General features: G+C 42.8%; 1 protein-coding gene across 3 annotated transcripts in view; it reads right to left on the reverse strand.

Moving 5' to 3' along the window:
- map3k4 (mitogen-activated protein kinase kinase kinase 4) overlaps positions 1-17491 on the reverse strand; it is a 23010-nt gene extending 5519 nt beyond the window's left edge. The window contains exons 1-17 of one of the 3 annotated variants that reach the window (XM_046071455.1): positions 17268-17491; positions 11810-12000; positions 10263-11677; positions 8440-8700; positions 7014-7166; positions 6760-6917; positions 4813-4929; positions 4605-4704; positions 4365-4448; positions 4010-4279; positions 3771-3920; positions 3186-3347; positions 2507-2640; positions 1409-1487; positions 1224-1302; positions 473-566; positions 36-158 (exon numbers count right to left, since the gene is read on the reverse strand). In XM_046071455.1, the coding sequence (XP_045927411.1) occupies positions 36-158; positions 473-566; positions 1224-1302; positions 1409-1487; positions 2507-2640; positions 3186-3347; positions 3771-3920; positions 4010-4279; positions 4365-4448; positions 4605-4704; positions 4813-4929; positions 6760-6917; positions 7014-7166; positions 8440-8700; positions 10263-11677; positions 11810-12000; positions 17268-17299 (3602 nt within the window). In that variant the 5' untranslated portion in view covers positions 17300-17491. Of the gene's footprint in view, positions 1-35; positions 159-472; positions 567-1223; positions 1303-1408; positions 1488-2506; positions 2641-3185; positions 3348-3770; positions 3921-4009; positions 4280-4364; positions 4449-4604; positions 4705-4812; positions 4930-6759; positions 6918-7013; positions 7167-8439; positions 8701-10262; positions 11678-11809; positions 12001-16986; positions 17122-17267 lie in introns of those variants that run through there. The other 2 variants (XM_046071456.1, XM_046071457.1) reach the window with 2 other exon arrangements.
- Positions 17492-17818: the final 327 nt, after the last annotated feature.

A 17818-nucleotide genomic window follows, 5' to 3' on the forward strand; every position in this document is an offset into this window, starting at 1 on the left:
GGGGGGGGGGGGGGGGGGGGGGGGCACAAAGCTACCTGACGTCATAGGGGCTGCTGCTGGGTGCTTTGGTGTGGCTGTGTTCCCCCAGGCCCTGAGGGACAGGGCGAGGGCCGTTTGGGAACAGCTGGTTCCGAAGATCACAGGGGAGACTTCGAGAGCTGTGTGGTGAAAAAACAAACTGAGGAGCTCCGTCTTGAGAGGTAAGGTGACTTGCGTGGGATGTGATATGTTTAAGGGTGTGAGTGGATGGCTGGTTGAAGGACACACTCACTCACTCACAATACAAAAAAAAAAAAAAAAAAAAAAAAATAGACCACTGACATACTCACAGCTACACACACAGAAGCTCACATTACACACAAGCTCAACAACTACAGTGCATTAAGAGCAAAGGTAATGAAGCACAATGAACCATGCAGGAAAGAGTTACAACACGGTAGGCACACAGATTATTGGGACTATAATCGCCTACCTGAAACCTTCAGCATTAGGGATGAACAGATTGGGGTTTGGTGGGTCACTGTGGCAGCGAGGGACCTTTACAGGACGAGGACTATTCCTAGGAGCTGAAAAGAAAAATACCCAATGCTGAATTTAGCCAAGGCACCTACAAAAGGAAACTAACATCACAGAAATAACAGTAATTCTGATCTAGTGGGGCGAAGTGCTCCTATTTTTACAACCACATACATCCAGGGGTCAGGTAATCATATAACCACATGAAAGCCACTGTTTGCTTTTCTTCATCAAGTCATAGATAGACATGTTGTGCAACATTTGTGCACCACTGTTTCTTGCCTCCATGTCTTTGTTTACACAAACACCTTGTGCATCAAGAAACCAGTTGGCCTGCTGATTTTCTTTGCTTTGTTGTGTTGTGTTCTCTCTGTCTTTATTGAATCAGGAAAAGTTTGCTGAGCAAAGTAACACTATACACACTTTCACACTTACCTAGGTAAACCACAGTCGTCTACTGTTGGCCACTGAGCAGGAGCATGGAGTTGCTCAAAGGAGCAGGAGTGAGGTTACTCAGACTAACACACTTATAAGTCATATTGTTGCTTCTTTGCTATAGGAATAGAATTGTTATTTCACTGCCGTTGTGCCCGTTTTGTGTAACAGCCTGTGACACCCAGGTTGCAACAGAATATAAACACTGAAATAAATCCTGAACTCCAGAAATGGAAGTCACCTATACTTCGTATTACAGAGGAGCAGCTTACCAATGTACAGGCCGGTGACTGGGCTGTGAGGTTTTCCAATCACATGTCCAATACATTCATTCATCAAAGCTTGTAAATTCTGCAGAAAGACACATTCAGTCAACAGATAATATATGTTATATTCTGAGCATGATTGTTGTTCAATTTGGGGAAAATGACAAAGAGAAGAAAACAGGGCACTTTACCAGGAAGTCATCCTCTGGCAAGGCTGATATAAAGGCAGGTTCAATGGCCTGAAGAAAATCAAAACCCTGAGTCGCCCACCTATAGGTGAAACATGGCAGTCAATAGATGCATCCCAAAACTTTCTGCTGCTGTTCATTGCATTATCTCCCGCTCTACCATTCCCGTTTTAACCAGGTCTTTAAATTTTAAAAATTTACGGTTGACATTCAAATATGAGATGATAAAGCGCTGGTTTTGTTCTGAGAAGCATGTCAGCTGATCGTGCAGTATTGAGAGCATGTCTAACAGTTGTGATTAATTATGAAATAGATTTCAGTATCTTCATCCTTAAGGACATGTTCTAAGTAGCTCATTGTGTTCTCCTCTGTAGGAGCAGGAGGTATTATGGTGCCAGAGGTTTAAATAATACAATTATGACAACTGACTCATGCTCTCTGTTAAGTGTACCATTTTTGTTTGTATTTCCGCCATTATATTTATTTATTTTTTAAAAGCTCTCTGTTATGTCTCTAAAACCTCATGCTATTGTTGCAGTTGTAATAAATGAAACAACCTGAAGTCTTCACTCTGTTGTCAGAGTACAACGTTGCCATGGTAACTCATTATGGCTGAAAGCAAAAGCTCTTGACAAAGAGGGCTCCAATATGTATGTATTGTGTGGCTCCAACACAGAAGATAAATATATCTGCTTTTGCAGATAAATATAGTTCGAAAAAAAGTAACAAACAGCAGGGAAAATTAGGAATTTATGACACAAACAAAACCCAATTATCTACTATAAACTATTCTCTGTAAAAAAACAAAAAAGCCTTTATCGGTCTATATCTGCAATTTGTTTAAGGTGACAGGGAACTTTTATTTATTTATTTTTTTACTTTATCCAAGATTAATTGCACTAGTAGGATGGCTTATTAGTTAGTGAGGATAATGCCCGGGTAGAGAGCCTGGCTTTAACTCTCTTTGCAGCAATGCTACAAAATTCATCCCTGAGCAACATTCTCAAACCTACCGCAGGAACACCACACTAGCTGGCAGATGCAAAAAAAGAGACATAAGTGAATTACTCAAAAATGTGTGCTCAGCTGATAAGGCCTTACCTGGGCTTGGTGCCCCTGCCACTCTCACATTTGGTCAGGACATAGGTCATCCACTTGCGGGCAAAAGCTATGTAGCGTTCCCCAATCCTCTGTCTGAACTCCCCTGACATCAGGCGCACCACCTCCTTGTGGTACTGTAATAACAACAATTAGAATTACCGCCCTGCAGTTAAATTGCCTCCGCCAACCAGTCAAGCTGAACTTTACATCCATGTCTGTCCAGACTCATAATACATGTTGTGAATACTGGAAGGAATGAAATGTAATATAGTGTGTTTTTGGCTAAATCAAAATTATGATGATATTGATGATACATATGGTTAGGGATGCACCGAAATGAAAATTCTTGGCTGAAGCTGAAACCGAATATAATGAAAAAATTTGCCGAATGCCAAACAAGTCCATTCACATTTTTTCTTTTATTTTGCCATTATTTTTTCCCATTGCATAAATTAAATAGACAAAATGTGCTTTTTACTCAGTGTTTCCCACAGGATTTGGACAGAACATGGTGGGTGGTTCCAAGGCCGGAGAGGGTCTGGTGAAGTAAATTACATGTAAAATACAATCCATTTACTTTTAATGTACACATGTAATATGTTTTATCTCATCTAAATCGTGTGCTTCTTTAGTAAAAAAAAAGAAAGAAAAAAAACTCAAAACACTTTGTTACAGTTACCTCGAAGGCAAAATTGTAGCCCTGTATCATTGCCTCCCTGTAGTACTGATGCAGAGTGGCTGACTCGGACTCCTCCACCTCTGCCTCAAACTCTGTGGTGAACATGAACTCCACTCGGTCAATGGCAGTGCTGATCTTAATGCACAGCTGCAATGCCTCATCCTGTGGTAGGAGAGAGAACGATGGGGAGAAGAAACAGAAAGAAGAGTATTAGCATGTTTTTATTATTATTTTCAAATAAAAAAAAAAAAAAGGTACTGTGGCAAAAACTAATTCAAAGCGATCAGTGAAAGCATTCAAAACGAAAGACTTATGACGTGTGTGAGAATTTAATTGTGGTATTGTGGCTCTGAATGTAGTATATCAAAGTTGAATGACTTCCCTTTTGAGAATAACTTCTGAAATCTGGCCTGATAGTGGCCTTTCTTTCAGTTGATGTTAATAGAGCGGAAATAAAACTGAAAGCAGCTGCAGTGAAAAAAAGATTTTAAAGTAGGACACCAACATGCACGTGTCTTTACAACAACACAAAATAAACAAGTGTTGTAACAGGTTACAGATCATAGCATGTGGTTATGTAAATACCTTGAGCTCCTCCAGAGCACTCGCGATGAGAGGCTGACTAGATGTTTGCTCCCGGCTAAGAGTGAGCACATCCTCCATGGACTGCTGAAAGGCCTTTCGCTGGGCCACCAGGTGAGCTGACTGCATCACTATCAAGAGCATGTTCTCCACCTGAAAGCATATCGGACCAGTGAGAGGCTTGTCAACACCAGACACACACACACACACACATACAGACTGAATTAGACATCATCACATACTTTCATAGCCCTTAAAGTGTCAACAGTTTCCATCTGGGGGACCAGTTTCAGCAGCTCTCCGTCCCACTGAGCCCAGTCCGATTCAGTAGTGGAGTCCCCAGCTCCATGTTTACTCATGAGCAGGTAGGCATCGTCCTCTGCAATTTCATCAGGCTCTTTGGAGCAGTCTTTGCCAGCAGCAGCATTGAGAAGCTGCAGGATGAGAGGCCGCTGATCCATCAAGCCACAGGGGACAAACACTTGCAGCTCCTCCAAGCCTGGAATCTGGACCTGGATATAAAAGGAGGAAGTTAATCTGGTACATAAACGACCCGAGGACAGAAAAGAATGATCACAAATGAACAGAAAAGCAAACCTTGACATAGTTTCTCTTTTTCAGTGCCTCCAGGAGACAAGTCACCCCATCAGTGATACAGAAATCCGCAGCAACTTCTAAGTCCTGCAGAGAGGGGAAGCAAACAAAGTGAGTGTCAAAACACACAGTCCCGGTTCTTTGGGGAGCAGAGAAAACAGGGTCACAGATGAACTGCACAGGCAGTACTGTTGTGCCTTTCTATTTCAAGGGAGAAAAAAGTTCTTCACTGCTGTCTTTCACCTTTCGAAGCATTTTGGCAAAGCCCAGAGCCTTGGACGCACGCTCCCTGGCCTCGTGGAACAGCTCTTTAAGGGACCGACTAGTCTCGATAACCGACCGCCTTTAAAAATTAAAAAGGTTAAAAGTTAAAAACAGCACTACAAGGACAAAAAGGGAATTATGAACACTGACTGACCCAGACATCTAATAACCATGTTACTCCACTTACCTGATCTCATCTGAGGCGGTGCTGTCATCAGCGCTTTCCCAGAATTCATTACCACTCCTTTGCAAGCCGGCATCAAGGAACTCTCCAGTGGATTTAAGCAGCATCCCAGCAATGTCACTGCAAAGAGCAAAATAGTCTTCAGTTTCATAAAATATAAATTTTAGTAACACTCTTAAAGGATAGGTTTAAGGGTACTCCGATCGATCGGTCACCGATCATAATCGGACGATAATGGCTTTAACTTGTTTGATCGGTGGTCGCTAAAAAGGCAAATAAGAAAACCCGATCAGATGATGCAATACTCGCCAGACAAATTTTCAACGGCAGCTAAAATGTTTCACTACGCTGTGTGAGCGGTTTTCATAGCTAGCTAGCACCAAATTAATCCCATCTCAGACAAAAAGGGACATCATTTACAATTAGAGTTGAACAGAATTCAGACAAGTGGGGCAACACACAGGAGCGATCATGTGAAACTGTCGCAGTCTGTGCTCATCTCACTCACACGCCACCCGCAACCGGAGTTTAATAGACACAGCGCATCAGGCAGTGAGAGACTGATCCTTCAGTGTGAGTTTCCTGATGCAAAGAGCGGCGCCACTCAATGAGCTGACTGCATCTCTCTCTCTGTTTTCGTTACAAAAACGAAGACCTTTTGCTATGTCAGTCTCAGTCACCACGCCCCGCAGTGTAAAAATACATTATGAAGTTTATCTGAAGCTAATATGAGGCTTCAGCTGTCTGTGTTGGACAAATTGGTTCTAAATTATTAAGAAGCCAGGTTATTTTTAAAGGTCAGTCATTTTAGATGTAATTTAAACCAGGGAGTGGCAATAGCCGAGCGGAAAATATGTTTTTGGTGTAATTTATGATTACGCTTGCAGCCTCTACTCTGTGTCTCTCTTTCCTCTGCACTGTGTCGCCATTTGACCGAGGGGCGGGGCTAAACATCTGCACACATACACACACACACAAACACACACCAGGGCAGAGAGGCAAAGAAAGATAAAATTTTACTGTAGCTGACGACAACTCTGCTTGCTACTGTACCTGAAACAAAACCTTTGTGAATAAAAAGCAAATAAGAATAATTTATCAAAAGGCCTGTTTAACAACCGTAAACCTGCAGAAAAGCGATTTCAGCGTCTTTGCCCACATTCTTCAATGAATTAAAAAATACACGTATTGCTCTGTAACACAACTATATAATCAGGTGTTCTTGTAGTTCCAACAACTCTTTGAGTTGTCACATCACTAAGTTATGTAACTAACTTTTAGTGTATGCAACCATCTTTGGGATAGGTTCTGTCGTATCTCACTTTCGGGTCTGTGAACGTCAATTAGGCTGCCACTTAAAACTGTTTCTGTCAACTCAACCTACAGATTTCAACTGGATCGTTTGCATTTTAGTAACTTCAAATGCTCATTCCTAAACATAAATATGTCCAATAAGAAGATTGAAAGGAAGGATTGGATGAAATGCTAAAACCCTACCCCCTAAAAAGAATGTACAGACTCTGCCCTGAAAAGCGATGTATTCATGAAGCATAATGCATCCCGGTCTCTGTTAGTAGGTCTTATGTTTCAAAATTATTTAGTAATCTCCTAATTACTTCAATTTGCCCATGTGTTCTATGCATACTGTATGTTTATTGTTGCATATGTAATGTTTAAAAAAAAAAAAGACCATAAATGGTTTTTTGTGCCCCTTAATTTTTGGCTGTGCACTAGCGCCCCTAAAAAGTGTAGAGCCCTGGATAGGTAATTATAGATAGAAAGTTTTTCTCCCTTCGCTTACATTGAAAGTGCATTAGTAAGGGATCTCTCTTGGCCTGCATGAACAGGATGAATGATGACAGCAAGCAAACCCTCTTTTTCTTCAAGGAAAGAACAATTGTGAATGAAGTAAAAAAATTTTTTTTACATCAGCTTATGTATGTGACTGACCAGAAAAGCTTCCCAGACTGGGCCTCCCCTCCACGGATGTAAGGAGTGATGACCTTGGTGAAGTGCCACTCCTCCTCTAACAGGTTCTTTAGGCTGTGAGAGGCCTGTGGCAACTGCTGCAACATCTGTATCCAACTGTGCATGTAGTCAAAGTACACCTATAAAAGCAGCAACAGACTTTAGATACCACGAGATTTAAAAGCCTTTGTCTGTCCAACTTTAGGTAGAGGAGGGAGAAAGGTTAGGAGCCTTACCACCAGCATCTTGTGAAGGTCCTCTTCAAACTCATCAATATTGGCATTTGTCTGCAAGCCCTGAGCATCAGTCACCACGCCCCGCAGCATGTACTGATAATACTGTTTCATCAGAAGACCACCTTTAAGAACCTCTTTACACTCACGCACCAACTGCAGAGCACAAACAAAATGTAAAAACACAGGGATTAGCCTTTGTATACCTGCCATTAGGGCTGCAACTAATGTAGGGCTGTGCGATATGACAAAAAATTCATATCCTGATATAGGTCATTTCATATCCCGATATATAAAAATTTTTGTAAATTCAATAAAATATCATGAGTTACTGTTACTTTCCACCATTAACTCATGATATTTCTCTGCATCATAAAGGTGGGGTAACTTATGCGATATTGGAGAAATCCAACAACATGACAAATACCATGATATAGAGTGAACAACAACACAGCCTGTAATGTAACTAATGTTAGCTAAGTTGTGGGTTAGCGAACTGCTGCTACTTGATGCTGCAACGCTAACAAGAGGACGAGACAGTCCAGAGCAACACAGCAGCTCCAGACTGCAATACTCACAGTTCTCCTGCTGCTATGGCTAACATTACATCAACAGCATGTCTTGGTGAACTAGATAGTAAACTAAATGTCCGTGGGCAAGCCATTAAAAGTTACCTGACAGACACATCATGGCTGGAACTGCTGGATAATAGCTTTACATTGGATGTTCGATAGACGTTGAATATCCAACGTAAAACTATCGCGATGCAAAGCACCTTCGCGGAAATATTATGGTAAAGTGTGGAATTTGTGACACTACAAAATAAACAATAGAGCATAATTGTTAACGATAAGACATTTTTCTGTCGTCAAACGATAGATATCATATCGCACAGCTCTATTTTCTTGATTAATCAATTAGTTGTCTGCTACAGAAAATGTTGAAAAATATCTGTGTTTTCCAAAGCCTGAGAGGCCTTCCTCAAATGCCTTGTTTTGTCCACAACCCAAAAGAAACCAGAAAATATTCACATTTTAGAAGCTGGAATCAGGGAATTTAGCCTTTATTTCTTAAAAAAAAATTACCCAAACCATGAAGCCTTTAGCAAAATAGTTGGTGATTAATTTAATAGTTGACAACAGGAAGTGGCGATGGCGCAATGGATAAGAAACATGCTCCAGAGGCGTGCGACCTCTGACATATATAGCATACATATAATTGTAAGTCGCTTTGGATAAAAGCGTCAACTAAATGAATAAATGTAAACTAATCGATTTATTGACTATTCATTGCAGCTCTGTTAATATACCCATTAATATAATAGTAAAATGTTAATATCTAAATATGTTGTTTTGTCATTCATATGTCATGTCATTCAGCATGAGTGGTGCAGCATGTACAGAAAGTAAGTTTTTCAGCAGCTGCTTGCCTGTTTGATACTGAGCAGTGAAGGCTCTCCAGCAGGCCTCTGTTCAAGTCGCAGTTTAAGGCATTCGTGAATGACGTTGAGAAGGACCCTACACAGCACGAGGAACGCTGGACGGAAGGACGGGAGGTCCATGTCCAACAAATCCTCCCAGGAGACCTGGTCCGCTCCGAGCTCTGGATGAGTCGGACCACTGCAGGACACATGGCGTGACAGCTCTGGCAGATAATCGCTGTACAGCATGGGGTCTGGGAAGTCTGAAAACTGCAGGTGGAAGATAGTTAATTCAGCATGTCACACAAAAGAAAAACACTTGGCTTCCAAGTAAATTCAATGTTGTTTTACATTTTTATTTTATCGTTCAAACTGTTTCCATTGCTTGAGCCATCAGGGCTGCCCACTCTCATACAGGCATCTACAAAGGTAAGTCTGTAAAGACGGATCCCTTTTGGATTACATGGCGTACTTTACCAAAACATCTTTGACCAGCTCTGTGCAAAGCGTCAACTTGTGTCTCCTCCTCATTCCTCACGCCACAACCTCTGAACATCCTAATCTCACTCTCATCTCACTCACTCTACAATCCAAGAAGTGTTCACAATCCTCGTTGTACACTTGCAGCAGGAGGGCAGTGTCTGAACCTTCCTGAAATTGCTCTATTCCAACACGCAGATGAATTCATTATCCATTGCGATAAACTCAATAACAATCCTCTTCGTTTTACTGCCCCCTTTTTCTTTTACTAGCTTTCTCAACGTGTCAACACATCCTCTGCTGTTCATAGCCTGGGCTCAGACTTCTTGCCTAATTAAATTACTAACATTTGCACTGAAAACATTAAAAATAGCTCTTGACTGATTTTGCTCACTCTTCACCTCAGTCTGTCCAATCAATTGTTTTTAAATGAGCACAAACTAGGGCTCACATCACTTTGCATTCTACCACACATTAGCGTTTTTTGGAAAAATGGCATTTTTACCTCATCTTCTACAGTATGCCCCTCTGTCTTATAAATTGATGAAAGAATACTGCATCTAGTTTGACTGTTAAGCACCACAGCATGCTTCAGGCTGTATCACTTTTATAACAAACCTGAAGGTGAAATCAGCTAGTCAAAAAAAATAATGCAGTTGTGATCCTGGATCTTGTTTTACTCTCAACGTGTAAATTATTATTTATTATTATTATTACTACTACTACTATCACAATTCATATTGTCTGCCAAAATGTATAACACGAACTTTTTTCCATTACTGACTGATCTGTTGACTTTGTTTTATGATTTAGTCAATACATGTAAGAAAGTTATGAAAAAAGACCATCACAATGACCAACAGTCCAAAATTCAAAGATTACTTACTTTTAAAAACTCGTCAATTACTTTTCTGTCAGTCAACTAATTGATTTATCAGTCAGTTCTATTATGTAAGCACTATTCAATAGGCTGCATTTTGATGTATATTTCATCCTTATTTTTACCTTAATTTTCTTAGTAGTTTGACATTTTTATGTATTGTGTTATATATTTATATTAATTTAATTTCCAGAGGTGTTCATTGATATTGTATATTACTGTTGGTCATCAAGCTGTTAGTGCTCTTATGCTACACAATAACACTGACACATAATGTAGAACCTTGAAAACCTTGAAAACTCCCTGAAGCAAGAAACTCATCAATTTATTTATTGTGTGTGTGTGTGTGTGTGTGTGTGTGTGTGTGTGTGTGTGTGTGTGTGTGTGTGTGTGTATATACGTCACCACAAGAAATTAAGGTACTCATCACGTGCGTAGTAAAAAAATGAAAAGAAATAAAAAGAAGCCTCACCTCCAGCGCAGGAGTGTGGCAGAGCAGCGCTGCTCTGGACCTCTGAAGAGAGCGGTCCATCAGTTTGTGCAGTCTGAGGATCAGTTTACGCAGTCCCATCTGTTTCAGAGCTTTATCCACAAACGGTCTGTAGATGGCTGTGGGGCAGAATACGCCCCCTCCTGCAACCGCTTCTGCACTTCCTGCAGTGGCAGTTGGGAGAAACTCCTCTTCTGACAACAATCCAGCCAATTTGGGAATCAGGGAGGGAGACAACTCTCCCTCTGCTACATTTCCCAATCCCTCCTCCTCCTCCTCAGCATCCCTGTCCTCTCCATCGCTTTCAGCTGTAAAAGTGGCTGTTGAGTCATTCTCCTCATCGTCCTCATTCTCCTCTTCTTCATTGCCACGAGAGCAGCGAGGTGACGGGATCTCGAAGACAGGCCACCCGATACGGGATAGATCATGGAGGCCCAACACAGTGGCCATAACACGCAGCTTCTGGTTGAGGTCCTGGGTGATATTGAGCCACAGACAGAGCGCCTGCACCCTGCCCTGGAAGTCTCGTGCTGCATATTTTTCATAGTCCTTCTGCAGGGCCTGCAAAGAGGGGTACAAAGCTTCCAGAGACTCCAGCAACTCCATAACACGTTTGACCTGCTCAAATGCCAGCCGCTGGCGCTGAAGGTGCTCCCTACAATCAGCGCCAGAGCCCAGAGGCTCTGCTGCATTCATCGCTGATGAGGGGAAAGCGCTAAAGCCCCAGGGATCTACTCCACAGTGGTTGGTCTCCCTCTCCTCTCCACAGACTAGATCTCTGACACTTTGATAGTCCCCCTGGATTGATTCAGACCCTGAACACTGGGCCCCTCTTAGGCTAGCATAGTTGACTTTAAAGTGCAGCACCTCATTGATGATATCAGGGATGGCCTGGCGGGCAGTGAAAAGAAAAAGGTCTTGGTCGCTGGTGGAGCGCCGCGCATGCCAAGCCTGCAGCTCCAACCAAATGACCTCGTTGTTGTGACCCATGAAGGCCATGTTCTCCAGGCCCCTCTGCTCCTTCTCCTTCCTCTTGGAGGACATAGATGTGAGCTTGAGCAGCAGCCGCAGAGTCTCAAAGAACTTGAGGCGGTCGGCGGGACAGTCTGTCCGGGAGGTCTGGCGGTGGGTCCGGGCAATATGGGGCATGGACACAGGAAGTTTGCAACTGCTGCAGCCCAAGCTCAAGTAATGCTTCCTGGGATCCATGTTGAGGGCACCGAAAGGGTTTGACTTTGACAGTGGATCCAGCATGAAGGAGCCTTCAAATGTCTTCTTATGGTCTCTCTCCGTGGAGCGCAGTGTGGCCCTTTGTTTCTTGCCCTGCTTGTAACTATGCTCCTCAGGGGTCTCCGCTGGCCTGGGACTCTCTTTCAGGACAGGTGGGATAAGGTCCGCTGAAATAAACACAGAAAGTACACACCACAGTGAGAACAATGCATGTAAAACTGCTCTAGAAAAGGACAAACATTTCAAACACTTAATAAGACTTTTATATATACTTCAGTCAAATAAATTAATTGATTTACCCTTGTTGGGAGACCGACCGGTATTCCTCGCCTGGCTGTTCCTGTGATGCTTGCCAGACATGCGTTTCATCTGACGGGGGGTATAAGGAGGTGATGTGCCATACAGAGGTTCCTCTTCCTCACTGGGCGAGTCCCAGCATTCACGCACCTCAGAGTTCTGTTGGGATGCATCTTCCCCTGGCTTTGCCGGCCTGTCAACATTTAATCACATTGTGGCAAAAACAGACTGGACAAACTATTGACATGGGCTGGATTTGCATCTGTACAATGAACACTTTTACCTGGAAATGATGTTAAAAGCAAGCAAGTGCATTGGCATTATGAGACTCTTTTAGTCAAGGACACTAAAGAAATGTGTATACAAGGTCAAATGAGGCTGGGTTGTTGTACCCATAACAGTGTGCAGCAAATCTCCTCTAATGCCGCAGCAAACAGGTTTGCTAAACTGCAACTAGACTGAATGTCTGCTGCTACCTATAGCAGACTGACAACTTGTCTGTCCTTTGGAGCCTGACTGGCCGCCTCCCAAATGTACAGCAGAAATGCTGTGTGCATGACCACAGCCGTCCAGACGCAGGATAATAAGCTGTGGGTTCTCTACTGGCACCCTCTCTCAGTCTAGGTAAACATAATGGCTCATCCAGAGAGAAAGAAACAGTAACCCTTATTAACTGTCTGCTAAGTCATCAAAGATACTGCAAGTCAAGATTTCATGGAGCACTTGAACTCACTCACCCTAAGCGTGTAGAAGTTGTTAGACCGTGTCCAAACGCTTCCACTTTCACTTGATTATAGTAAATCTTGAGCAACAATAAAGATGTGAACACTGTGGTTGCTTAACAACATTCTGTGTATTTCAGATAATAAAAGGCCACAGCAGAATATGTTGCATCTAGTTTTGCAGAAAGGAAACACTATAATCACTTTAAACACTTTCCTCTGGGGGAAGAAGGAAAAGAAAAAAAAAGAAAAACAAGAGTGCAAGCAGCACGCCTTTCCAGATAACAATGTCAGAGCTTTGCTTCCTAATGCCTTTCTGAAGGTTTTTTAATAGGATTAGAGAGAAAGGTTGTAAGGTCTGACCTCGCCATCAAAAACAAAGAGAGAAAGAAGAGGAGGGGCATGAAACGGCCGTTTCTATATCCTGGTCACCATGTGTCCCTCCATCGATCATCTGACTGAAAGGCATTCTCCAACACGTGCCAGACAGCGTGGAGTTGAAAGGGGCACACACTCACTGTGGAGTGTGTGAGTGTTAAGGGAGGGGGGCTAATCTGGAAATCACTTGCTTAAGCTTTTCAAGGAGCCGCATCGAGAGAGTCCAGACTTCTATTGCCCATCTGCCCCACTGCAGAATCTGTCTCTATACACACACACCCAGTCCCCTGGGAGCAGCTGTGGAACTACGTGCAAGGCAGACAGACACCTGCTGCAAATCCTGCAACTTTAAATGCCATATGATTGAAAACAAGGCTTGATGATCGAAACATACTGCAAGAATAACAACAATAGCAAAAGCATCCTAACCACAACAGTCTTGAAATTACAAAATAACTCGAGAATGAAAGAACACTGGTGCCTTTATGAGTGTATTGTATGGGAAATTGTGAAGGGGCTTGTTCTGTAGCAGCAAAACACGACAGTGATCTTTTCAGTATGCAGGCACAAGAAGGCACAGTAAGCAATCTTGTGTGTTACAATAAGGCATTTAGCACAACAACAACGGACAAAATGCTGTGTTTTTGTTATGTAAAAATCGAGACAGCCATCAGGACAATGCATAAAGAAAGCATATAGGGTAAACACTGTCAACTTCCCAGTGTGTCCATGACAGGTAAGATCAGATTGTGCGCACATTTGTAAACATTCCAAAGTGTGCACGGGTGTGTGGTGTCTGAGGACAGAAATAGTGCATGCATGTGAGAAGCAACTAGACCAAGTTTTTAAAAAGACACTTGTCTACACGGAACAGCATGACTAAATCACTCAGGAATGACAGCGGAACCAATGACGCCATCAATGCCGGTTGTTTGTTTGGTTGCCATGAGACACATCAAGCACAGAGATTGAGCTGCTGCAGTAAAGACTGCACAAATTCCTCTTCTGAATTCTTTGTTTTTTTCCTAAACCTACGGTGCAGGCCACACAAAGAAAGTTACTCCCTAGTCATAGCCGCACTATGGTCTTCAAGCTGTCCCTGACTGGCTGCCACTAGTGAATTATCACTGCAGATGGTGTCTGCCTGGTCTCAATGGCTCATCTGATGGCTCATTGGGGCTCCAATAAAGGCCAGTGGAATGCTAAAGCCCTTAGGCAGAAACACTGAGTGCATAATAAACCGCACAAAACCGAGAGTCTTTTCTGTATAGCGACTGAAGCAGTGATACCAAGGGCTGCCAGAGTCAGAGGGGCCTGACCTTTGACACCAACCATCCACGCTATTGTAGCAGGAAGGGACACTCTATTGTATAGCTGTGACACGTGGCCCGTGAGGCCCACAGCTGAATAGCACACAGCTGGTTAGTGAGCACACTTGCTCACAATGCCAAAACTAAAGGGGATTTGTTTTTTAGAGGGAGGAAAAGGAGGAGAAGGTGGCTGTGGTTTTGTAAGAGCGCACACTCCACCAATTAGGTCATGCTGCCATAACTGATGCTCTGTAGGCTCAATCCAGATTTTGATTACCCCCTACAGCAAAACGGATGTGTCTGCTGGCTACTAATTTCAGCCCAACTGGTGAGGTTAAAGGAGTATAGAACCTGTGCACATGTACCCAAATCTCAACGGAAGTGTAGCTCATGCATACAATAGCATGCATCTCTGACCTGCTGTCAATCCCTGATAATTAAACAGAGCTGATACAGTGATCAAAATTTGCACCATAGCCTGACAGAATTCAAAAACAATGAACATGACGCACTTGACCCCACCCATCTCTCGAACAGAGCGACATTGCCAGGACTGGACCTCCCAACCTCTCCTATGTGCAAAGCATACTATATGCACAATAGATGAGTTTGTTTCCACAAGACATGACACTACATGCAAAAAGCCACTTTAATTCATAAGAACCAGAAGGTCAGTGTGTTTCGTAAACACTACTGCGCTTACTATCTGGCCATATGCATTACTTGACACCAGGGAACATCCCCAGTCTAAGACAAGACATAGACCTTACTGTACCAGTGGATGCTTGTGCCATCAACCACAACAAGTCACATGATCTAAATGTATCTAAATGTAGACACTGCTTGCTGACTGTGGGCTGAAGCTTGAGGTAAATGGTGTAATGACAAGGTTTTCACCTTATTCCACTTGCATCATAAAAGCAGTGCAGGCAGCAGTGTGCCCCACCTTTGAAATTTAATCTGAAACTAGAGAGTCAAACCTTTGTGACTTTCAACTTGCATTTCAGCTTCTTTCAGTTGCGCACATCATAAATGTCAAATCAAACAGACAAACACTGTTATTCTTTAACTTAACTATCTTCCCTTCCTGATCATTTATCATCTTACACGAACTTACTCTTGCAGCATATCAGTAACATCAATTGTTATAGTTTTAGCAGCTACAAAGATCCTTTTGTTTAAAAGGAAATGGCAGATGAGGGGGACAGAATGTGAGAGCAGCACTAATTTCTCTAAAGCAGGTGTGGGCAGAGATAGGATGCAGTTAGCAAATGTTTGAGTCTATCTGTATTCTACAGCCTGTGCTCCCGGCGAATGCAGGCATTAATGAGTTCTCCGGGGCTCCACGCAGCTCGCCACTACGCACAGTACACCACATCCTGAAATCTCTGGAATTCTTGTGAGCCACAATGTCTTTGACAATGAGACATTACTGACAAAGGACCTCTCTACGTGCAACGATAGCGATAACCCTCAAAGCGAGCACATCTCAGAATTGTTGTCAGTTTTAACTTTTAAAGTATTTATGCTCATCGAGGAGGATAGAAGGACAAAGACAAAATGTATCTGTGCATGTTGTGGGGCCTGTCATTTGAATTTTCTTTTGACAACCATTGTGTTCCTGCAAACTATACAGTTTCAGGCATGTAGCCCTTATTGTTTATAGTGGTCCAGGTTTTATGTTTCAAATCCCATCACCATAGAAATGGTAACTTCAATAAATGCTAAGTAGTAATACAATACCAAGGCATAAATTGCCACAAAACGTGAAAATAAATCTTTTGCAATCATGTCAACTTGTGACACTGACATACTTCCAGAAATAGCATGGTTAAATGGTCAGTATTCTTCTTTATGCAACGATGCAGAACAGCAATTACATTTACAAGGCCAGTATTGCACAATCATACGAGCTGTTTGTGTGTCCACTTCGGACTGAGTGGGTGCAAGGGAATAACAACTGGCTGGTACTCAACCATTACCGAAAAGGGCGACAAAAACACAAACAAAAAACAAGCCCTTTGCTCAAAACCAGGATTATCGTAGATGACAGAGCTGGTCCAACGTGATAAATGCACTCAAAAGCTCCCTCGCTCTGCACACAAACAACTGAATGTGAGGCGAAGGGAGGAGAGGGGAAGACATAACAGCAGATTCCTGAGGGTCTGTCGCCAGCAGTCAGGGGCAAACACTGCGGAATTTCGATTAGGAGATGAGCATGTCTCCTAAAAACACCTTACGAGTGTCTGCGTGAATGCACTCTTCAACGAGATTGCACACATGTATCGTCCAGTAACCTTGTCATCGGAAATCTGTTGCTGCACACACATTTGCAGTAAGTTTCATACCTATCCAAGGAACTAAAATTATACCAATAAAATTAATTACATAAAGTGTAAAAACGTTTGCAAGCAACGATGCCCATCTCATGATTCAGCATTGGCGTGCCAGACGACGACAACAACAACACCAGCGCCAAGTCTAGCTGGAGGATTAACAATAACAGTGGAGCAACATGCTAGCTAAAGCACGCGAAGTTTCTGTTTCGGTGTCATGATAAAATGCATGGTTTGGCAGTCCCAAATATACAACCCCATACTTTCAAGTCAACCTTACGAGCCCACGTTGCAAAATGTATCTGGCCTCAGCTCTGCCCGTTTCTGTTGGTGAACTTGCGGGTGAACAATAAAGTGACAAGCGACAGTTAGCTAGCTCGCTCCCTGACATGTTGCACTGTTACAGAGGTTGGTAATTGTTTCGTAACGTTACCTTATCATTTGGCGAGCATTTTGTCTTTCTCTCTAGCAACCGAGAATCCGACGGGAAGCTAATATCTGCAGCAAAGTACGCCTGAAAATGTTGCTCCAAAAAGTTTGCAACTCCAGCGTTGCAAATGCAGTAACTGCACGCGGGCAACTATTTGACAGGAAGTCGATTTCTAAGGGATGCGCAAGCGCTCCCATAGAGCCGACTGCAGTGTCACGTTCAGCTCCCTATTTGGCAAGTGCGAGGTCCTGATGGTGTAGTGTCTGTTCAACAAATTCACATACCTGCTGGGCTTGTTACGATCCGGAGGCTCCATAGAAAAGCAGTGGCTTCTTGTTCCTAGCCGTGCATAGACTAAACCATGTCTACGCGAGACCAGACAGACTTTGCACCGTTTAATCTTTGCAAGAGAGGCGGATTTGTGTCTCTTTAGAGCACTTTCTACCCGCCGGTACAGTTGACTCTCGCTTGTGCGTATGCCGTCGCCATCTTTCCAACGTTCATTGAGGAGGAGTGCCACAGTCTTGCATTACTACGGCAACCCAGATAAGTCATTTACGGTCATTCACTGTGCAGTAGCGTGCTTTTTTTGTTGTTGTTCTGAGAGTACAGTCACAATGCATCAGTAATCATATGGTCACCGCTTGACTGATGAATCGTCTGATTTGAATACTTTAAACCAATTGTTATATTTAGTGCAGTGGAAAATCCACTATGCTACAAATTACTGCTTGGGGTCATTTGAGTTAACGATTCAAGGTAACATAGTTTGTAGGTGTCAGTGGGACAATAGGGGGTCTGATTTCAGAAGACCCTTCACCATCTGAGACTACAA

Source organism: Micropterus dolomieu, linkage group LG15 (genome assembly GCF_021292245.1).
Source record: "Micropterus dolomieu isolate WLL.071019.BEF.003 ecotype Adirondacks linkage group LG15, ASM2129224v1, whole genome shotgun sequence".
In the NCBI taxonomy this organism is placed as follows: Eukaryota; Metazoa; Chordata; class Actinopteri; order Centrarchiformes; family Centrarchidae; genus Micropterus; species Micropterus dolomieu.